Source organism: Gobius niger (genome assembly GCF_951799975.1).
Source record: "Gobius niger genome assembly, chromosome: 8".
NCBI classification, from domain to species: Eukaryota; Metazoa; Chordata; class Actinopteri; order Gobiiformes; family Gobiidae; genus Gobius; species Gobius niger.
Window position 1 is genome coordinate 5429131 of NC_136859.1, and position 19462 is coordinate 5448592.

The window sequence follows — 19462 nt, forward strand, 5'->3', positions numbered from 1 at the left end:
CTGTAATCGATCTATGGGACAAAGGGGCAAAAGTGCTCATAAACATCCCAAGACTTTAACCATGGCAGAAAACTGGAACTGACTCCATTGTAGTTAGTTTGGAAGTTTGGAGATGGTTTAGACATGTGTGCAGGGAAAAGAGTTAGATGGATGAAATGTACAAAACAACTTCAGGGAAAAAAATACCATTTGTTGCTTGTAAGATAAATATTTTGTGTTGTTTTGTGAAAGGTGTAACATTATTGTACTCTGAGCCGGAGTTGTGATGAAAATTTAATCATCCTGTCTGACTCTGCCTGAAAAATCCGGCTCGTGTCCCGGTGCGCCGCAGGAGTCAGCGAGATGGTACAAGGCCAAACAAAGTTCACGTCGGCTTAGCTCCGAACACAAGCAGAAAGTACTATAGCATTTGGAAATGACTGGGCTTGGAAATTCTGTATGGCAGCGATATATTCAGCTGGGAAAGCACCATATTTCTCCAGGTTTGAATTACTCTACAGCTCCCACAGGGAAATATGGCCACTGCGTTTGAAATGCTGAAGCAGTCGTCTTTACTTGATAGTTAAAGTGTGTACTTCAAGCCTAAATGTCTACAGTGTGACTAAATGGCACTGTCAAAGCTTGGATGAGAAGCAAAATGTTAGACACGCTTAACACACACACATGGTAGCTTAAAAATGTACAAAAGTTCAGTTCTGGTTGTGCTTTTCCTGAATTAGTTCAAGTTTTGCCTCGCTCTGATCCTGATTTACCTCTCCTGGAACCGCCACTGTCACGTGCTGGAGGGGTTTGAGGACCCGAATGATACTGGGAGCTCTGTTGTCGAGGACTTCGTGCCCCTGGTAGGGTCTCCCAGGGCAAACAGGTCCTAGGGGACGGGTCAGACAAAGAGCGGTTGAGAATCGGTCATTCACGATCTCAGAAAGTCATTAAAGCCAACGTTGCACACTCACACTGCTCTGCGAAGTCCGGGTCCGGTTACTGAGGCCTGCGGGTCAGGCTGACGGAAAAACACGAGCCAAGCAGGAAGTCAGGTCTCGTGAGAAAAGAAGATCCGGTGTATTTCAAAATAAAATCTGTCTGCTCACAACTTATCTGGACTCGTTTACCACCTGTACACAAGCGTAGTGTCGAAAATGTAAACATTTCTCCATTACCGGTGACACAGGGGCAGTAATGTGTTGCAAAGCATCCACTTCACTGGGGAAAGTCAATCTATTGGCAAATACGGCATTTGTTTACAAAAACTACCTATACATGGGGCTACTTATCACGTGAACTCCCCGTTTCTGTGCCAGCGTCTCAGCCGAACTCACTGTGAGTGGTAGTTTGGGGCAAACCCGGACTGGATCAGGACCGAACCCGGACCGTAGTTAACGTGAGCCCGGGGGTTAGTCGAGTTAGAATCGTGAGGCCGTCTTTCCGTAGACCCACCACCTACAGGAGGAGCCATGAGGTTCTGGTGGTGTGATTTGGGCAGCTCCAACGGCTTCCCCCACGACCTCGCAACGGAAGTAGAAGAAAATTAATGGATGGATGGATGATCTTGATTTAGTGTTTCTAAGCTGTGTGTTAAAAAAAATGCTTTTGTCAGAGCCAGCAGCGCCTTGACTGAGAGCATACAGTTCTTCATACTGTGATATGTTCTTACCTGAGCTTAGACGAGTGATACGTACCTGTCTGGTCTTGCGTGCCCGTGGAAGAGCGTGGTAGCTTCTAACTTCACCCTCGTTTGGAGCTATAGGAATATGCTGGGAGAGGCCAAATGCTAGAACATCTTTAGTCGTTTTGCGTAACTGAGGGCACACACAAAGATCAGACAGGTTCGTATCAACTCGTCTAAGCTCAGGCAAGAACATATCTCAGTGTGTACAAAGTCATCACTCCACCGGTTACAGTTAGTGCAGAAAGCCGCAGCCCATCTTCTCACCAGGTCATCCAGACACAGCAACATCACCCCCATCCTCTCTTCCTGCTCTGGCTCCCAGTCCGTTTTCAGTTTCATTTTAAAAATGTAATGTTTGTTTTTAAAGCACTTCAGGTCTCGTTGCATTATATTTAACCGACCCAGCAGAGCTCTACGGTCTTGGCAAACTGGCATTAAATGTACATTTCTCAGAAAATAGAATAGTTCCCTCGAGACATGAACCCAACAATAACATTGCTCAACTATTGTTACTGCATACATTTATCAAAAACACAAAAACAAATGAAAAATGCCTCTAAAATATGACTGTGGGTAGAAATGTAGGAAAGCTTGGAGATCCCTGGTCGAAAACAAACTGGAAACATATCCCATTCAGAACATTACATTTCTGCCTCCCCTTTTCTTTCCTGTCGCTGCTTTCATGCAGTGTGTGGGAAAAGTTGTCTGGCATCTTCATAAATTGCCATAGGTAACAATTACGAGCTATCATTTTTGCTCGAGCGGGTGTCACTTTTTTCAAACGGCGCGAGCGGAAAAGTGCACAGATGATGTCAATTATTGAGCGTGTGTTTAGCTCGCGGTGATGGTTACAATAGGCGCCCGAACTCGCGTCTATAGGGACTCGTTCGTCTCATGCATCTTTCACCAGACGCGGTTCATAAATTAATCAAAGTGGCTGATTCAATTTGAGAGCCGCACGTCGCAACTTCAGAAACGAACGTCTGAAATTAGGCTTGATTAAGACGTGCAAACGGTGGAAGGCGAAACCGAAAGAAGCCGGAACATTTGTCTTGAGTAGTTTTGTTCATTACACAATCCAGATGCTCAAAGTTTACGGCTTCATACTTTGCTCATTTTTCGCCTGTTTCACTGTTTGACATCTATGTTATTACCAATTTCCAAACTGTTCCTGTTTGTCAAATCACCAACGCGATTTGACAAGAAGAAAGGACTTTCAGCCATAAGATGAATGTGGCAGGTTTGTGAATAATGATCAGGATAAACATCTGGAGATTTCTTTCCAAAACTGCTGTCGTGAACCAATTGACTAAATCTTGACCGTAAATATCCATATTTTCACTGGTTGGTGGTAAAATACCAGAGGTGGGAGTTAGTCACTAAATGCAAGTCTCGAGTCAAGTCCAAGTCGTGAAGGTCCATGTTCCAAGTAAGTCCAAGTCAATCGGTCATGGGGTCAAGTCAAGTCAAGTCTTGCTTTAGCCGGCAAGTCACCTCAAGTCACAAACGCCAGCGTGTCTACTTTTCAAAATGTGTTTAATCTTGAAAATAACAAGTGCTTTCTCAAGATAGATAGAGATAGAGAGAGAGATAGAGATAGATAGAGAAGATAGAAGTTTTGAGTTTTAAAATCAAAATTTTTAAAATCTCATGGATTTGGATTTAAAGTCAAATTAATATTTAATCGCCACAAAATTCTAAATATATATATATTTTAAATGCTCCAGTCTATGCACAAAATTACTGGGTTGGCATAATGAAAGAGAGCCTTTCAAACATGAGCTGCTTTTCCCTGCAGTCTGAAATATAAATATGAAATAATATTTTTATTTTTGTTAGTTTCTGGTGGTTTTTCTGTCAGTGGTTCCCCGTAACGCCCCAGACCCTGTATACTCGGATTTGCCCCTGCTCAAAGTAGATTCCGAGTAGCCTTCAGTCCCGCTGTCACTGGGCTGTGTGCGGATGCGTAAAATAGCCTCTAAATGCTGTAAACTTTGTGTGAACGCCTTAAAACATCGAAAACCCCCGAGATTTCTGTTGATTAATCCAGCTCTTACACATCGTCGTTCTGGAGGCTCCGTCTGTGCTGTAGGTACATATCCATAAATCTCCTCCTCTTCACTGTCTTTCGAAAACTTTTAGTGCATCCAAAGAAATGCGTCGTATTTCCTCCTGCCTTTTTGCGCTGTATTGATTAGACGCTCTGTCGGGAAACCGAACATGCATGTGGCTAATTACCATATGTAAACATAGATGCTTTTACGAAATTCATTTTACGAAATGAATCCTGATCTTTCGACAGTTTCACTCAAATAAAGAATAACTATAAAGTCACAGCGAGTCATTGAGAGTCATTGGCCTCAAGTCCAAGTTAAGTCTCAAGTCACAAACAACAAGTCCCAAGTCAAGTCTTTTTGGAGCTTTGGTCAAGTAAGTCTCAAGTCCCGAAAATTGCGAGTCTGACTTGACTCGAGTCTCCCACCTCTGTAAGTTACTGTAGCCACAGCAGCCCTGGGGTAGACTGATGGAGACATGGCCGCCAATCTGTACTTAACCGCCTCCAAACAACACCCGGAATCAACGCATGCTTACATATAGGCAACGTGGGTGAAGTTTCTCAAAATAAAGAAAGACCGAAGACCTGCATCGAACTTGTCCATTCGTTTTGGTCGTGGGGTCAGGACATCTCCTTGAATGTGTCTAGACTTCCATTATAGATTCCATTCAGCAGGTCTGCCAATAGAAGAGGACAATGTGTGTACAGTGGGGTACCAAGGTTCCGGCGCCTCAGATCAACATTTCTGTTGATGTGAACTGGGGCTGGCGATATGGCTAAAAAATAAAATCCTCCTGAACTTTCAAATGAAGAAAACCGCTCAGAGTCCTGCTCATTAATAATTTATTATGCAGCTCCAATTAAGCCCGTTAAGATAACAAAACCCTTTATTTAAAAATGGTTATTTCTGTTTAGATAGTCCTTGTCTGCTCTCAAAAGTGAAACCTCTTAATAAGCCATGGAGTTTTCAAAAGTGTTTTATCGTCTTCATGCCTTATTGAGGAGCCTCCATGGAGACTCAAGGGAAAGGGGCGGAGTTAAATGGGCCGCTCAGAGCAGAGTGAGAGAAAGGCACAGGAGCAGACCGGAGGAAACTCCACCTCGTCCTTTTAAAACACAACACGGGCCTTAGTGAAAAGCAGCAGAGATCGCCAGAAAGTCACTGCTTCTCCGCTGGTGTCATTTCACTACGGAGCATCTAAAACGCTAAATTGGCCGCAAGTTGTGGGGACATGGAGCGGCGGACTCGATTTTACGTTATAGCCATTTTCCAAATCGTGTGTTTTCAAAAGCATGAATTAATTTGATTAATTTGATTTATCTTCCAGCCCTAATGTGAGCAATAGAAAGACCTCATCAGGGATCGAACCCGGGACCTTCTTGCTCTGAATCATGAGCGCTAACAACTGATCCACTGTGCACCACTCAAAATATGTTTTATATTCAAAATTGCAACCCTTTATTCTTGGCGTTTACTCAGTGAGCTTCATAAGGTCGTCCCTGGAAAGGTTTCCAACAGTCAGTGGAGTGAAACCGTTTCTGTGACGACACCGTGAAGCTCAGAGAAAATGTCCTGCCTTTTGGAGATCATTTCTTCTTCCCCTTGCTTCATTATTTAAACCTTTTCACCCTCCTGCATGTATCATGATCATGTCCCTCTGCCCCAGGCTTCTGCCACCTGAACCTGCCCTCCTCCGAGTTCCCACACGGCTTCACCTTCGACACGGACGACCTCAACTTCCCCACGGAGCAGCTGTGCTTCCTGGGCCTGATCTCCATGATCGACCCGCCGCGTGCCGCCGTCCCCGACGCCGTGGGCAAGTGTCGCTCCGCCGGCATCAAGGTAAATGTCTCCCACCACGTTCAGCCCGTCTCCTCCCATCAAAAGGCCACTCACGACCGCCTCATTCACTCTCCGCCGCACGTCATCGCAATGTCAAGCGCTTTCCATCTTCTTTTCCATGACAAAAGCGGCCACTGCAGGAAGCCCTGTCCTCCTATACGGCGTGATTGGCTGCTATTTAAAATGTGCACAGGCAGAAAATTACACACTTGATGGATGTCCAGTCCAATCCAATCCAATCAAACTTTACTTATAATGCACTTTAAAAACAACATAGATGACCAAAGTGCAGAACGCAACAGCAATAGGTCACAGTAAAAATGAAGAGCACATAGGTAAAAAGAATACAAGGAAAACAAACAGGCAAAAAAGATAAACTACAAAAGATTCTTAACTCAATTAAAAGCTACAGTAAACAGATAAGTTTTAAGAGCCGTCTAAGGTGCTCTCAGTTTCCTTTGAGACCTTGGGACGACAAACAAAGACTGTTGTCCCGACCTGAGGCTGCGAGCCGGAGTGTAAGGCTGAGCGTTCACGAGTGCTATCCTGGCTGGAGCAGGAAGCGGAGGGATGGCGATTCGATCGCAGACTCCAGACTCCAAGCCGACCACTGGAACTAGGCTAGAGTTCCAGTGGCTAGAGGCGATGGGATCCAGAAAGCGCAGGGAACAGTACGGCGATGTGGTGAATCAGCAAATCCAAGAAATGCAGAGGGAGAGGTCCTGAGACGGGTCTTCAGCTTAACCAGCGTTTCCCACGGCGTCTGTGCGCTCGGCGTAGAGGTGGAGTCGGTACACCAGAAAGAAGAGGGGGGCAAGACCTGCTGTTACCCCCTTCATTGCAGTCAAAATTCACCAAGTTGTTGAGCGGTGGTCGCAAATCAAGTAAGGTTTGGCGATCATGCACCAGCTGAGAGACAAGACAAAAGAAGCAAAAATACAATCAGGGCTCAGACAGATATGCAGCCGGCTACACACACTGGCACCATCTTCATGTCGACTTTTAGTATTGAAAAAGACCATTCATGACCAACTTAAGAGTCGACACTTTAAGTCACTACATAATTTGAACTATTATTTATTCATTATGGTAATCACGAGCTATAGCCGCCTGACTCTGGCTGCCAGTCTTCACTGACGGACCTTCATATCAACGTCAAACATCACCCGCACGTAGCCGAGCCAAAACTACAGTCTTTTTCTCGCCTTTATATATAACCTGGAACTTTCTTCAATTTCCCCGAGTTCTGATGGGAATGACTGACAGGTGGATAAATCTATCAGAGAGATTGAAACAAACAGGATTGTTTTGATACAAATCATATAAATCATGGACTTGACTGTCTTCGCCTGTTGTTTCAAATGCACAGAGATGGTCAGTAACAAAGTAGTTTTACTTCAATATTGTACAAGGGACAATGTACAAAACCATTAGTCTTTACAAAAGAGGAGATGATTTGTACCAGATTTAGCTAAGCAGCCATTTTCCATCCGCAGTCCCTGGACAGGTGAGTACACAAACTATTACAATTATAATCTATAAATCCAATGTACAAAAAAATCACTATATAAAATACACATACTTAATTACAATTTTTGAGGATCTGCACTTTACGTGAGTAGTATTTTTTCTTGAGCATTTACGTTTATTCCACTGCATTTGAAAGATGAATACAATACTTTCTGCTCCACCATGTTACTAAGTAAAAACTGTGTGTAAATGTGTCCATGTGTTTGGTTTATTTTTAATGATTGATAGCACCAAACAAATCAATTCTGTGATAAAAGCGAAGTAAAGTGAAGGCTTATCTTCCGCACAGCGATTTTGAACGAGTTCCTCATTTATTATTGTGGGCGGGACAAATCCTCACTCAACAGTCAACATCAAGTACAGAACGCTGCCACACACTTACTGACAGGAACAGGCGGGACCAAAGGAAGGAAATGATGTCACCTCCACTTTTTACCCCACGACGTTTATTTCAATGAATCTCAATAAAACGCCCTTTGTAAACTCCACAAGGCTAAAGGTTAGGTTTGGGATTCAGTGTTTCCCCCCAGGTTAACTGGTTTCTATATGATGCTTATTTAGCTTAGTTTAAGTAACTATAAAGAAAAAAAAAAAAGAAGGAAAAAGAGTGGTGCGCACTGAATGGGTGCTGCTGCCGGATGCTCTCTCATCGAATGCAATTTCTCCATCTGTGAGATCAATAAAGTATCATCTTATCTTATCTTAAAGCATTTTAATGTAGGACAAAATACTGTGTTTTAGAAATTTTGAGTCTGTAATATCCTGTTAGATTGATCTGGGCTACCATTAGTTAATTTTCCCATTGATGTTTGGATTTTCCTCATATTCATGTTTATCAGCGAGTTCCACAGTTTTTAGTCTAGTAGGACACGTGTAATAGGTCTGTGTTCTGCATAAAACAAGAGGAACCAAAATCAGCTCAGGCTAAATTCAGCACTAACAATATCAGAGCTCACTTCAGTGACAGATAATGCTGTCACGTGTAGTTGTGCCAAAGGGCTTTTAATGTAAATCTTATTTTAACTCTAGTTAAACTCACTCACAATGTAGCGGTAGCTCCCGTCTCTGCTCCGTTTCTCCGATCTTTTTTGATGCATCTCCAAATAAACACGGCCGCGTGGCCTGGGTCTGCCACACGGTACTTGAACGCAAAACACGGACAGGATAAGAAAAAACTCTGTCTGGATTGAGCAGCGTAGTATTTCATAAATCGGAGATTGGGGCTGCATCAAAGGCTATCGTCCTGACAGGGCGGGGGGGCGCTGATGGCGGGGCGGCCAGAGAGAAGTTCTTTGTTCAAAGACACAAACTACACTATTATATTAAGTTTAAAAGAATCTTAGTACATAGAAAAAAATCATGAATAAACATATTTGGAGTTGTTTCACCCTTTTTTCTTACATAATCCCACGTGTTGATTCATTGTTTATGCCTTTTATGAGAATCACATTATGGAAGTGTTGAAAATAAGGAAAAGCCGATACGTAGAAAGTGTTTCCAAACTTTTGACCAGTCCTGTATACGTAACATATCAGCTGGTGTTCAAACCTGCCGAATCACTCTGAGTCTGGCCTGCAGTGCTGTCCCTGACTTCAAACTGCAAAAATCTTTAAAGAAAATCTTTCCTAAACTTCTCCAGTCTCTCCCCTGATGGCGGCGGAGTACTGTTCCTGTGTTTAAGGCAATTACAGCATGTGAGAGCAGTCGCCGCAGTTCGAAAAGCTCCAGAGAAATGAGTGGATCTTTAATGTGCGCCTCCTCAGCTCAGGCCTCTCATTATCTGCTAATCTGCGCCGCGTTCAAGTTACTCACCTGCGGCTTAACGCTGCACTTACTGCGGAAGCAAGAAACTTTCAGAGCTTTTTGTCCCACAGAGATAAAAGCCACATGTTTGCTTAAATGCTGTGGAACTTTTCCTGCAGTAATCAGAGTACTATTATTTATTTCAGTAAAGGTCTTTGCCGTGAGCTGTGACTCGCCTCCTCAGACCTGACACTAACTTTGCTGTTGCAGGACGTCAGCTCGTCTTTATGGAAAAAAAGCTCAAACTCAAATCATCAACTTCAAAAGAATTCACCTACTAACTTCAAGGGGCCAGTTTGTACGTCAGTAGCAGGGCATCCTGTTGTGTCATTGAGCAAGACACTCGCTCATAATGCTAGCTGCAGTCACAACCATGGTTCACTGTTGGAGAGATGAGCGGTGATTCAGCATGGACTTTTGCAAGGTTGAAAATCAAAATCTTTTCTAGGCCTAAATAGCCTATAAAAGAGGGTATAAAATTAGACCACATGAAAAAAATTGTGTGTTTTAAAAATGGATATAAAAGCAGACTCTGGAACATGATCTGAACCAGAGAAAAGCCGGGCAGGCCTTCATGCGGGAGGGAACAGGTGCGCGCAGAGCTGACAGACGGCCGGAACTTAACGAACCCGTCCGGACCGAGGACAGCCCTACGACGGGAGGTGCTTCGATCATGATCCCCTGACGAGGAGACCCTGCAGCAGACCCTGTGCACGCTGCTCGAACCCGGACCTTACGAACCTGGACCTTACGAACCCGCCCGGACCGAAGAAATCTGTTGAAGCATCTGTTTGACGCCGGGTTACTCGTGTCACGGAACATGGTCCACAGACTCGGCACTCAGACCAGCCAGAACACGGAGCAGGGCCTCGCACAGACCCAGGTGAGTCCCGGTGTCCCGGTACATGGCAGCGGCCGCGGGGGGGTGCATGTATCGGGAAGTCTGGGCATCTCTGTTGAGACTGCTGCCTCCACGACCCGGCCCTGGATAAAGCGGAAGTAAGTGGATGGATGGATGGATGGATGGATGGATGGATGGATGGATGGATGGATGGATGGATGGATGGATGGATGGATGGATGGATGGATGGATGGATGGACTTTACAAAAACTCTAAGGTCTGTTTTCTCAAAATGAGGTTTTCTTTACACTCTCGTTACAACATCTCCACTCTCCAGTCTTGGACTTAATATTTTTAATTTCTGCCTGATTTATTGAGCTTCGAACTGCAAAAAACAAGGCAAAACAGTACATCCAAAATCCTTTCTGAAAAATTCTTTGAAACTAATACAGTATAAAAAAACCTGTCGCTATCCATTATTTAGATTTCGTTGCTGAAAACATAGGCAATTTAAATGAAATGTTCTTTTGTTTTCTGTTTACCGCAGCGTCTCTTCTTAAGGCACAATATGGACCATTATAGATAAAGGAACACATATACTCATGTGTATAAACAGGTGTAGATACTGTGTAATGTAATGGAAGCATCTGGGGAGAAAGAAGTACTGGCATCTCTCCTCAAACTATTACTATTCTCGTCGTGACCTCCCTCCGAATAACCAATGGAAACCAGAAGAGCCATTGTTCATCGCTGCTTGTCCTTTTAATATCCAGCGGCATCTTTTACAAGCCGCCTCTTTGTTTTAAGTATGTTTCCCGGCAGCTGTCACGGAGCCACACAAACAGAAAATGAAAAAAAAAAAAAATGAACGCCATTAAACTCATTGCTTTTGTCTGGCTCGGTGAGAATGGGGCCCGCGCCACAAGCCTTTTGGCAAAAACGCACCATTTCTTTATTCAATCACCGCACAAAAGGTTAGTGGAGTCGCGTCAGGAAAACAAAGGCAACCAGTCACACGAAAATGAAATCCTTAGCATTGAGCCGGCGACAATGGGAGGTTCGCTACAGCGGAGGTGGATAGGGATTTCAGCGTGGTGCCTTTTTGACACTTAAATGCCGGGTTTTGTGTCATTGGGGGATTTTGTGCGATTTTATCCGAACGTGTTTGTGTCTCAGCGGCGCGATTGTGGAGTTGAACTGTTGACCTGCGATGGGCCATTAGTTTCCGCCGAACGGAAAGAAAGCTACACTCAGGGTCTGTCAAATCCCATGCTTAGACACTTTCTCTGCTTCCACTCTGATATCAGGGCTGCAGCTGCATCGGCCACAGCAGAATGGTTCTTTATTGGAGCTGATTGAGCCGGTGTTTTTGGCCAAATTGCTCACTTTGTGACACAAGTGGCGAATGTGGCAAGCCATCGATGTTGCCAAGGACTTTGTGTTTTAGAAAAGGCCGGTTAGCTGCTCCCAAAAACATCCGATATGGGCTTCAGTTTTCGAGACAGTGTCCAATGATTCCATCTGTTGTAATATGTCGGACCCCTGGTAACAACATGTGGGTTCATTTCTCCATACTTCTCCTTATTTGTTTTGTTGGAGTTGACCTGAACCAATTCAAAATCATATACAACCTTTTGAGAGAGCAGACAGTTTTTCTCAGTGGTTTCGCTAGGGATAATTTCTCACCTTCATTTTGACAGGCAGGGTTATAAAACATCCGTCATGAGCTATTTTTATCCTTCATGAATCAATCACGTCTTATACCGTAAATGCTATAATATAGGCCGGGGCCTTTATTTACTCAAGGGCATCTAGGACCAGGCCTTTATTGGAACCAGGCCACAATTAGAGACAGGCCTTTATTTCTTTTTGAGCAAAATGGACGACCAGGAAAACCAAGAAAAACGAGATTTGTGTCCATTTGAACCTAAAATATTAGGTTCATTTATTAATTAACTTTGCAAACCCTCTCCCACCGGCTGAACATTGATGCCTTTTATTTTGTCGGGACAACAGGAAGTGTTTCGCTGCTGTTAGCGGAGCTTTTACATCAATATCACTGTAGGTTTCTTTTCGTTTTTACCGCGGACAGGATTATTTGTTATTATCTTGTGTAAAGGTGAGTTAATAATAATAATAATAAATTTTATTTTAGACGGAGCGTTTGTGTTTGTGATCGATCATGAGACTGACCCGAGAGAAGACGAGACGCTCGCGCTGATCGAGGAGTTATTTTGAGGCGTGGGACTGACCTGCACACGGAGCAGCTGGACGTGCTTTGAGGACGCGATGGTGACTTTATTAAAACCCTGGAGGGTCACACAACATTTGTTGTTTTTCCTGTTTCCAAATATAGTCACAGGAGGTTTGAAAAGTGGCTAAATCTGTGTCGAAGTTACGCTCGGATCAGCTCCACCGCAGCGTCCCCCTCGGCCTGGGTTTGTTTACTTCCTGCACGTGAGTTATCATTTACACCAGTATGAGACAAATTCCTAACATGGGGAATATTTCTACCGCTATAGTTTTTAATAAAAGCCCCGGACTGTTTTAGAGACCGGCTTTAATTTGCCTCCGCCAGCTGCGAACCCGGCCACTGTTAGAGACCCGGCCGCTAATGGAATACAGGCCAGTATTAGAGAATTTACGGTAAGCATTTCTAAAGACATTTACATAGCCTAGTATATAGGATGCATATTGTGTATGTTAGGAAAAAATGTGAGATTGCTGGATAAATGGAGTTAAACCTAGCATCTGAACAGAGTCATGGAACACAAATGCTTCAGAAATGTGTATGAACTTGTGCGTAAAAGTATCAGAGGAGAATGACTTTTTAAGAGCGGCATCTGCTCCTCAATATCAGGGCTCATATTACACTAATACAAATGTAAAGTGGAGCTTATTATTTGCATTTTCTCGATTATAACGCTAATGTTTAAGAAGCAGCAGGTGAACGGGACAGTATTTACCAGTTCGCATCCCTGAGAAAATAGATGAGCTCGTCCTGAGACTTACTTGAGTTAAAGTTAAAGAGCGGCTCCAGATGAGAAGGATAATATTAACCTAGAACCGCGTTTGCATCGTGGTTTTCTGCCCCGTGTTGTTGTTAGCGCCCAGAAAGCTAGCTAGCTAGATAGGCAGTGATGCAATTTGCCAGAGTTCATCCAAGACAAGCTGCTTTTAAAGTGAGCCCCGCGCGCGCTATGAAAAACAGCAGAGCTGCGTCTTTATTTTAATTACGGCTTGATTTTCAATCCTTCAAAATGACAGAATTTTCCACCCCGTTCCGTTGTAAGCCACATCAGACGAATCCACAACTTTAGAGGGATTAGGCTTGCCGTTGGAGATGGAGATGTCATCTTGTTCCTGAGATGGAGTAGGAACGTTGAGGATGATTTCAGACTACCGAAACTGATTTCAAGTTACCCCCCCTGATTTCAGATTACCCCCGCCGCAATATGTATTGTTTGTTTGGCACGGCTGTGTTAAATAGAAAATGCCCGGATGTTAATTGCTAATAATAGCTACAACTCTCGTAACTTTTCATCTGGTAAGGTTAGCTTTAGTTCGTAAACTCCACTATCCTTAAGGTTAGGGCTCCAACCGCGGTTCCTGTAAGGCAGGGGTGTCCAAAGTGCGGCCCGGGGGCCAAATGCGGCCCTCAGACAAATTTTTGGTGGCCCTCTGCCTTCTTGCTGAATCGGTACACATCATAAGAGATAGTCCTTTTTACTTGAAATGTAATAATTCTACACAATTCTAACTAACTAATTGTGAGACTGAGCTGAAAATTAAGATTTTAAGCATAAATAAAGGTATAGGGCACAATTAAAACCTCTGCCATTCAAAGGTTTCTCGGCACTGATCACCGATCTATGGCCCTTCACCCGGTGTACTCTTCAACATGCGGCCCCCCATGAAAAAAGTTTGGACACCCCTGCTATAAGGTATCTTATGGATGAAGAAAGCAGTTGAATGGGGGGTAATCTGAAATCAGGGGGGGAGGCTTGAAATCGCGTTCATCTTTCCCCCGGGGGTATCTTGAAACTGATTTCAAATTACCGAGGAGTAGCCTGAAATGGGGGGTAGTTTAAAACCTTTATACCGACCCCTGTATTGTCACTAGCGGCGGCAGGAGAGGTCGTCTCTGGGGGAGGTAGCAGTGGAACAACTTCATGGCAATGTGGGGTTTCCGCTTTAGAAACTTTTAGTGGAGTCTGTTTAATGGTTGTTGCTAGATCGTCGGCTCGGGAGGCACGGTCTGCTGTGATTTTGTATAGATATATGAGTTTGTTTCTTGAAAAATACAAATAACCCTAATCCTGAACTCTAATCCTAGCCTTAAGGTGAATCATATCCGGATCAACTACAAAGGACAAATTCCCAACAAGGTCAATAAAGTTAACAAAGGGAGAAAACCTATGCATTATTATCATTCTGAGCTACAACTGAACACTACCAAGCCAACACTACCAAGTTTGTAAGAATTTTAATCTTACAACCTTGGCAATCTTCTGAAAGCGCTACAGTTTTCCAATTTACTTAAGTTAACACAGACTTACAGACTGCTGTTTCATGTCTGTGTAAGCCCTCACTTGTACAGAAGTTATATTCCATCCTAGATACATTGTCTTTGAGCCAAAATGTCTTTTAAACAGGGGAAAGGGAAGTGACATCACCAACAGCTGTTTTTCTTCTTCTTTAAAGTTATTGGTGGAGTGCTTTGATTCACCTGCTCTGGGAATCAAACCAAGGACTTTCTTGTTGGGAAAGATGGGCGGCTACTCAACCAACGTGTTATTTTTGGGATTCAGGGAAAGGGAAAAGCCCGTTCCCCCTGACCTTCCAATCATTCGACGACCCGCTCTATCATGAATGAACGAATGATCTGCTTCATTCAAAGGACAATCTGTGAGACTCAGAGGATTGTAAAATTTCGTACAAAATATCCTGAGATGATGAGGAAAGTAGCTATAAAATAAAACATTTTTGGGTCTGGGGGTTTAGGTGAATCCAGGACTATTCTTATAACAATATTTTCTTATTTTTTTTTGTCATTTTAAACCACATCTTGACCACAGCAGCAGAACCATCAGACTCCTCAGCCTCTCCGCCTCCTCATCTCATCACTGATTGTCCGTGTCCCTCTTGGGTGATATAAATGTCGTGTTTCTCAGGTGATCATGGTGACCGGGGACCACCCGATCACAGCCAAAGCCATCGCCAAAGGAGTGGGCATCATCTCCGAGGGCAACGAGACGGTGGAGGACATCGCGGAGAGACTCAACATCTCCCTGAGCGAAGTCAATCCCAGGTCTGTGAGGGGGAGGGGGATTCTGCAAGTTCATACTGTCCTGCTGAATGCTGTATTATTATGGTTTGTTTTCAAGAGGAGTGGCAGGTATTTGGTCATCTCAGACGCTTCTTCACTATCTTAAGGGCTTATCTCAACAAAGGAGATGTAATTAATGTGATAGAGTGTGGAACAAAGGAGTCGTGGGACTTCATTTATAACAAGTGAATGCTTAACTTTCTCCTCGCTCCCGTCTGCTCTAACACAGAATGAATGACTATTGTAGAGCATCGATGTTGTGTAGGTCGGAGAAATGTGACCTGGCAGCTCAAAAAGACGTTAGTAAAAGATCAGTGTTGGATTTAGGAGGACGTATCGAGAGCGCCTTTGAAAAAAATCAGCTGTGTGTTGTTCGGACTGTCGTGAAAAAGATAAGGCACAGGACATGGACAAAGAAAATTGGATTTGTGTCACAGTCTGAATGTGGCGGCAGTGATCGGTCATATTCTCTGCACCAGGCGTCTCAGGCATGTGCAATTTTTGTTGACCTGCGAGATGATTTCTTATTTATGTCTTAAGCGGCTCACTGATCAAACACGCATTAAACACGTTACAACTATGTTAAAGGGGCTAGATGTAAGTCAGCCATTTTATGCTCACTACTGCCACCTCAGGTCTTATACGTAACTGCAGCTTCTATATTAAGCCTGAATTAGCAATTTTTTGAGTGACAGTGCAGGATTTTAGAGGCAGTTGTGGTGACCAGGTCTGGGCTCTTCTACACATTAGGACATGGCTGGAACATGTAGGGGGAGGAAAATACTTAATTTTAACATTTTAAACTCTGTATAGTCCCATGAGGTCTGTGACGCGGCTGTTGTTGCTCCGTGGTTTTGAGTAAAAAGACAAAGGAAAATGTGGTACATCTGCAGACAACAAAGAAACGAACAAAAGGCCAGCAGAGCAAACGTCATAATCAGTGTTTAAATAGGTCCATACCACAACAGAGAAGTGAAGTGTTGTGGACCTTGGCCTTTTATTTCTCAATCTCCATTTAAAGTAAGGTTAAGTTATACTTTATTAATCCCCGTAGGGAAATTTGTGCTCTGTATTTGACCCATCCACGATGCCGCTGGGGCGACCTGTAGGAGCAGTGGGCAGTCAGCGTGGATCGGCGCTCAGAGACCCATCCCCAGATGTGGAGCCAGGCTTATTGTCAGAAAGACCTGGCTGGAGGTTTAACCTGTTATACATGTTTTTAAGTGGTAGGGGAAACCGGAGTGCCTGGAGGGAACCTACGCAGACATGGGAAGAACAAGCAAACTCCACACCAATAGGCGAGGAACGCGCCTCTCTGTGGTCCTTATGGGGGGGAGCTGACATTGCTGTAATACCACCCCCTGGTGGCCGGGGGCGACTCCACTTTGGAGCATTTATTCTAATGGGACTTCAAACGTACCAATAAAGGCTTATTATTACTGGCTCCAAAGAGTTTTTCTTTTTTTAAAAATCGCCATGACCCATGCTGGGGTAGGTGAAATATTTTTAACCAAAAATTGGAAGCATTTTCAGTACATTGATCGGCTCCAGCGCCTGTCAATCAAGCTCTGGACCTTTGTGGAGGCTCTGCCCACGCCGTGAGCGCAGGGCTTCCTGCCTCTTTGTCCTTTTAAGGCACAGGCTGCGTCGGACAGAGTGGCCATAAAGTGTCCCACACGACTCTGGACCCTTTTCAATGAATGGGGCTGAATGGGACCCGTTCATCTTTATTATACTATATCTATGCTCTGCACAGAAAGGTGTGAATCATGAGTGCCAATCGCTGCACCACCGTGCCGCCCCCAAAGCCACATAAAGCCTCACAAGGAGCACGTAATGTTATGATAAGAACAGACAGAAGCTGTTTGGAGACTGAGGTGGAGATGCCCTGTGCCTAAAAACAGCCACTAATTAAAACACAGTCATGTGCAGGTCAACAATTAGTACTACATTCATTAATAATTAGCGAACATGACATTTATTACAAAAACATTATTGTGTGACTGAGTTTATAATTTCTAAATTCAGAAGCTCAACAAATGTCGACTGATGAAAGGCCTGAAAGTTTACAAAACGTACAGATAAGTGACGTACAGTCTATTTTAAAACATATTACTCTTAGTTTGTTGTAGCCCCGACCAGCGCTGTGTTTGCGTTTATTGCCCCTGCTGTGAATGAGCTGGAGACCCCTGATCTTGACACTATCATCCATTATCCTGCCATCGCGACACTACAGGAGAAATGTCATCTGAAACCTGCTGTATAGTGTTTGTGTTTGTCCGATAGTGCTATATCTTTGCAGGCACTCGCAAAACAGCCAAACAAGGTGTAGGTGAAGGCGTGGAAATGTCAGCGCTCCTTCCACATAATTGGCGCTGCACCTCTGCCTTCTGCCCGCGCCGGCTCGGGCTTTTTCATTTTTTTTCCCTCATTTTATATTTATTTAGCTGTTATTCCTTCATTATTTTGTGCAGAGATGCCAAGGCGTGCGTGGTCCACGGCTCTGACCTGAAGGACATGAGCTCGGAGTATCTGGACGACCTGCTGAGGAACCACACCGAGATCGTGTTCGCGCGGACCTCGCCCCAGCAGAAGCTCATCATCGTGGAGGGGTGCCAGAGACAGGTCAGCCCGGGCGGGTGGAGGTCAGCGCCGGCGGGCGGGGAGGAGTGGGAGTAGGAGTTTGAATCACGGCGCTGGCGGTGAGCACGGGCCCAGTTTGTCTGTGTCGAGAGAGTGAGTGAACTGTGGTGGCAAAAACATATTTTGTCCCACATGCTGATTCTGAGATTCGATTCCTTTTTGGTTTTCTTTCACATTAAAACATTGCCTTTAGTATTTCACTGCCTGAAGTTGCTACCTGGATTTCTTCTTCCCTGATCGCACGGACATATTTCTAGATAACAATGCCAGGATTCATAAAGCTCACATTGTGAAATAGTGGTTCAGGGAGCATGATATCCTCCATCATCAATACAAGATCTTGGAGAAAAACTAATGCTACAGCGGATTACGGACATCGCAGAAGCTTTTTGAAACGACGTCACAGGGAATGTGCTGTGATCAAAGCTAAAGTCAGCCTTTTTTTGGATCAGGCGGAGAGTTATTCATGACTATAGAAGAGTCAGACATTCCCATCTGCTGTCGCACCCTTCGCACTTGGAGGTAGGGGAAACTTAGCGGGACATAGGGAGAACATGCAAACTCCACACGAGCAGGGGAGCGAACCATTCTCTGCTGTGAGGCACACGCACGAAACGCTATCGTCATTTAAAGGAACAGGCCACAGTGCTTCCATACAGAGATATGTTCTTACCTGAGCTTAGACGAGTTGCTGTGTACCTGTCTGGTCTTTGTGCCCGTGGAAGAGCTTGGTCGCTTCCAACTTCAACCCCGTTTGGAGCTATAGGGATATGTTGGGAGAGGCCAAATGCTAACTCCATCTCTGGCCGTTTTTGCATGACTGAGCGCACGCACAACAACTCATCTAAACTCAGGTACGAACATATCCTCAGTATGAAAAAACGGTGGCCTGTTCCTTTAACACAGTGGTTCTCAACCTTTTGGAGCCGCGACCCCCATTATAACAAGTAAAGGGGTTTGTGACCCCCCACCCGGGTCATACTGTGAAAAATAGGAACATTAGCTTACATAATTCTTAAAAAACAAAGAAAAAAACAAATGGCTGAAATAAAATTCATCAAACTACGATCAAATAATGGCACTGGTCAAATAGCAAACACATGCTACAATAAAACATTAGATTACATGCTAATGAAAATATGTATATTATATCTAAATGATCTGGCAACCCCCCAAAATTTGTCTCGCGACCCCCTTGGTGGTCCCTACCCCCAGGTTGAGAACCACTGCTTTAACACACCAAAATCTAAACCAGTGTTTCTCAATTGGTTGGACATCGGGATCCAAATACCACTTAGACTTGTAAAAATAATTAAAATAATTGTCTTTTCCTTAAAATGTGTTGAAATCATGATGTAAACAACCCGATCATTTAACCGACTCAAGTAAAGATTCAGTACTTTTTCTGTCCCACGAGTTGAGAACCACTGCTATAAACTCGAGTTGATCCGTACCTGTCTGGTCTTTGTGCCCGTGGAAGAGCATGGTCGCTTCTAACTTCACCCCGTTTGGAGCTATTGGGATATACTGGGAGAGGCCAAACGCTAACAACATCTTTGGTCTTTTTCCGTGACTGAGGACACGCACAAAGACCAGACAGGTACGCATCAACTCGTCTCAGCTCAGGTAAGAACATATCTCAGTATGTAAAAACGGTGGCCGGTTCCTTTAAATCTGGATGGCTGGGAGACTGTTTGGGAAGACCAGAAAGCCTGGGTGAACGTAGTGCGTTAGTGAGTGGTTGGTGGTGG

At 44.2% G+C, this 19462-nt stretch overlaps 1 protein-coding gene across 1 annotated transcript in view; it reads left to right on the top strand.

The window, feature by feature from the left end:
* atp1a2a (ATPase Na+/K+ transporting subunit alpha 2a) overlaps positions 1-19462 on the top strand; it is a 213653-nt gene that overhangs the window by 139929 nt on the left and 54262 nt on the right. Inside the window, exons 14-16 of the mRNA XM_079561009.1 lie at positions 5390-5565; positions 14914-15050; positions 17543-17693. Coding sequence (XP_079417135.1) covers positions 5390-5565; positions 14914-15050; positions 17543-17693 — 464 coding nt within the window. The remainder of the gene's footprint in view (positions 1-5389; positions 5566-14913; positions 15051-17542; positions 17694-19462) is intronic.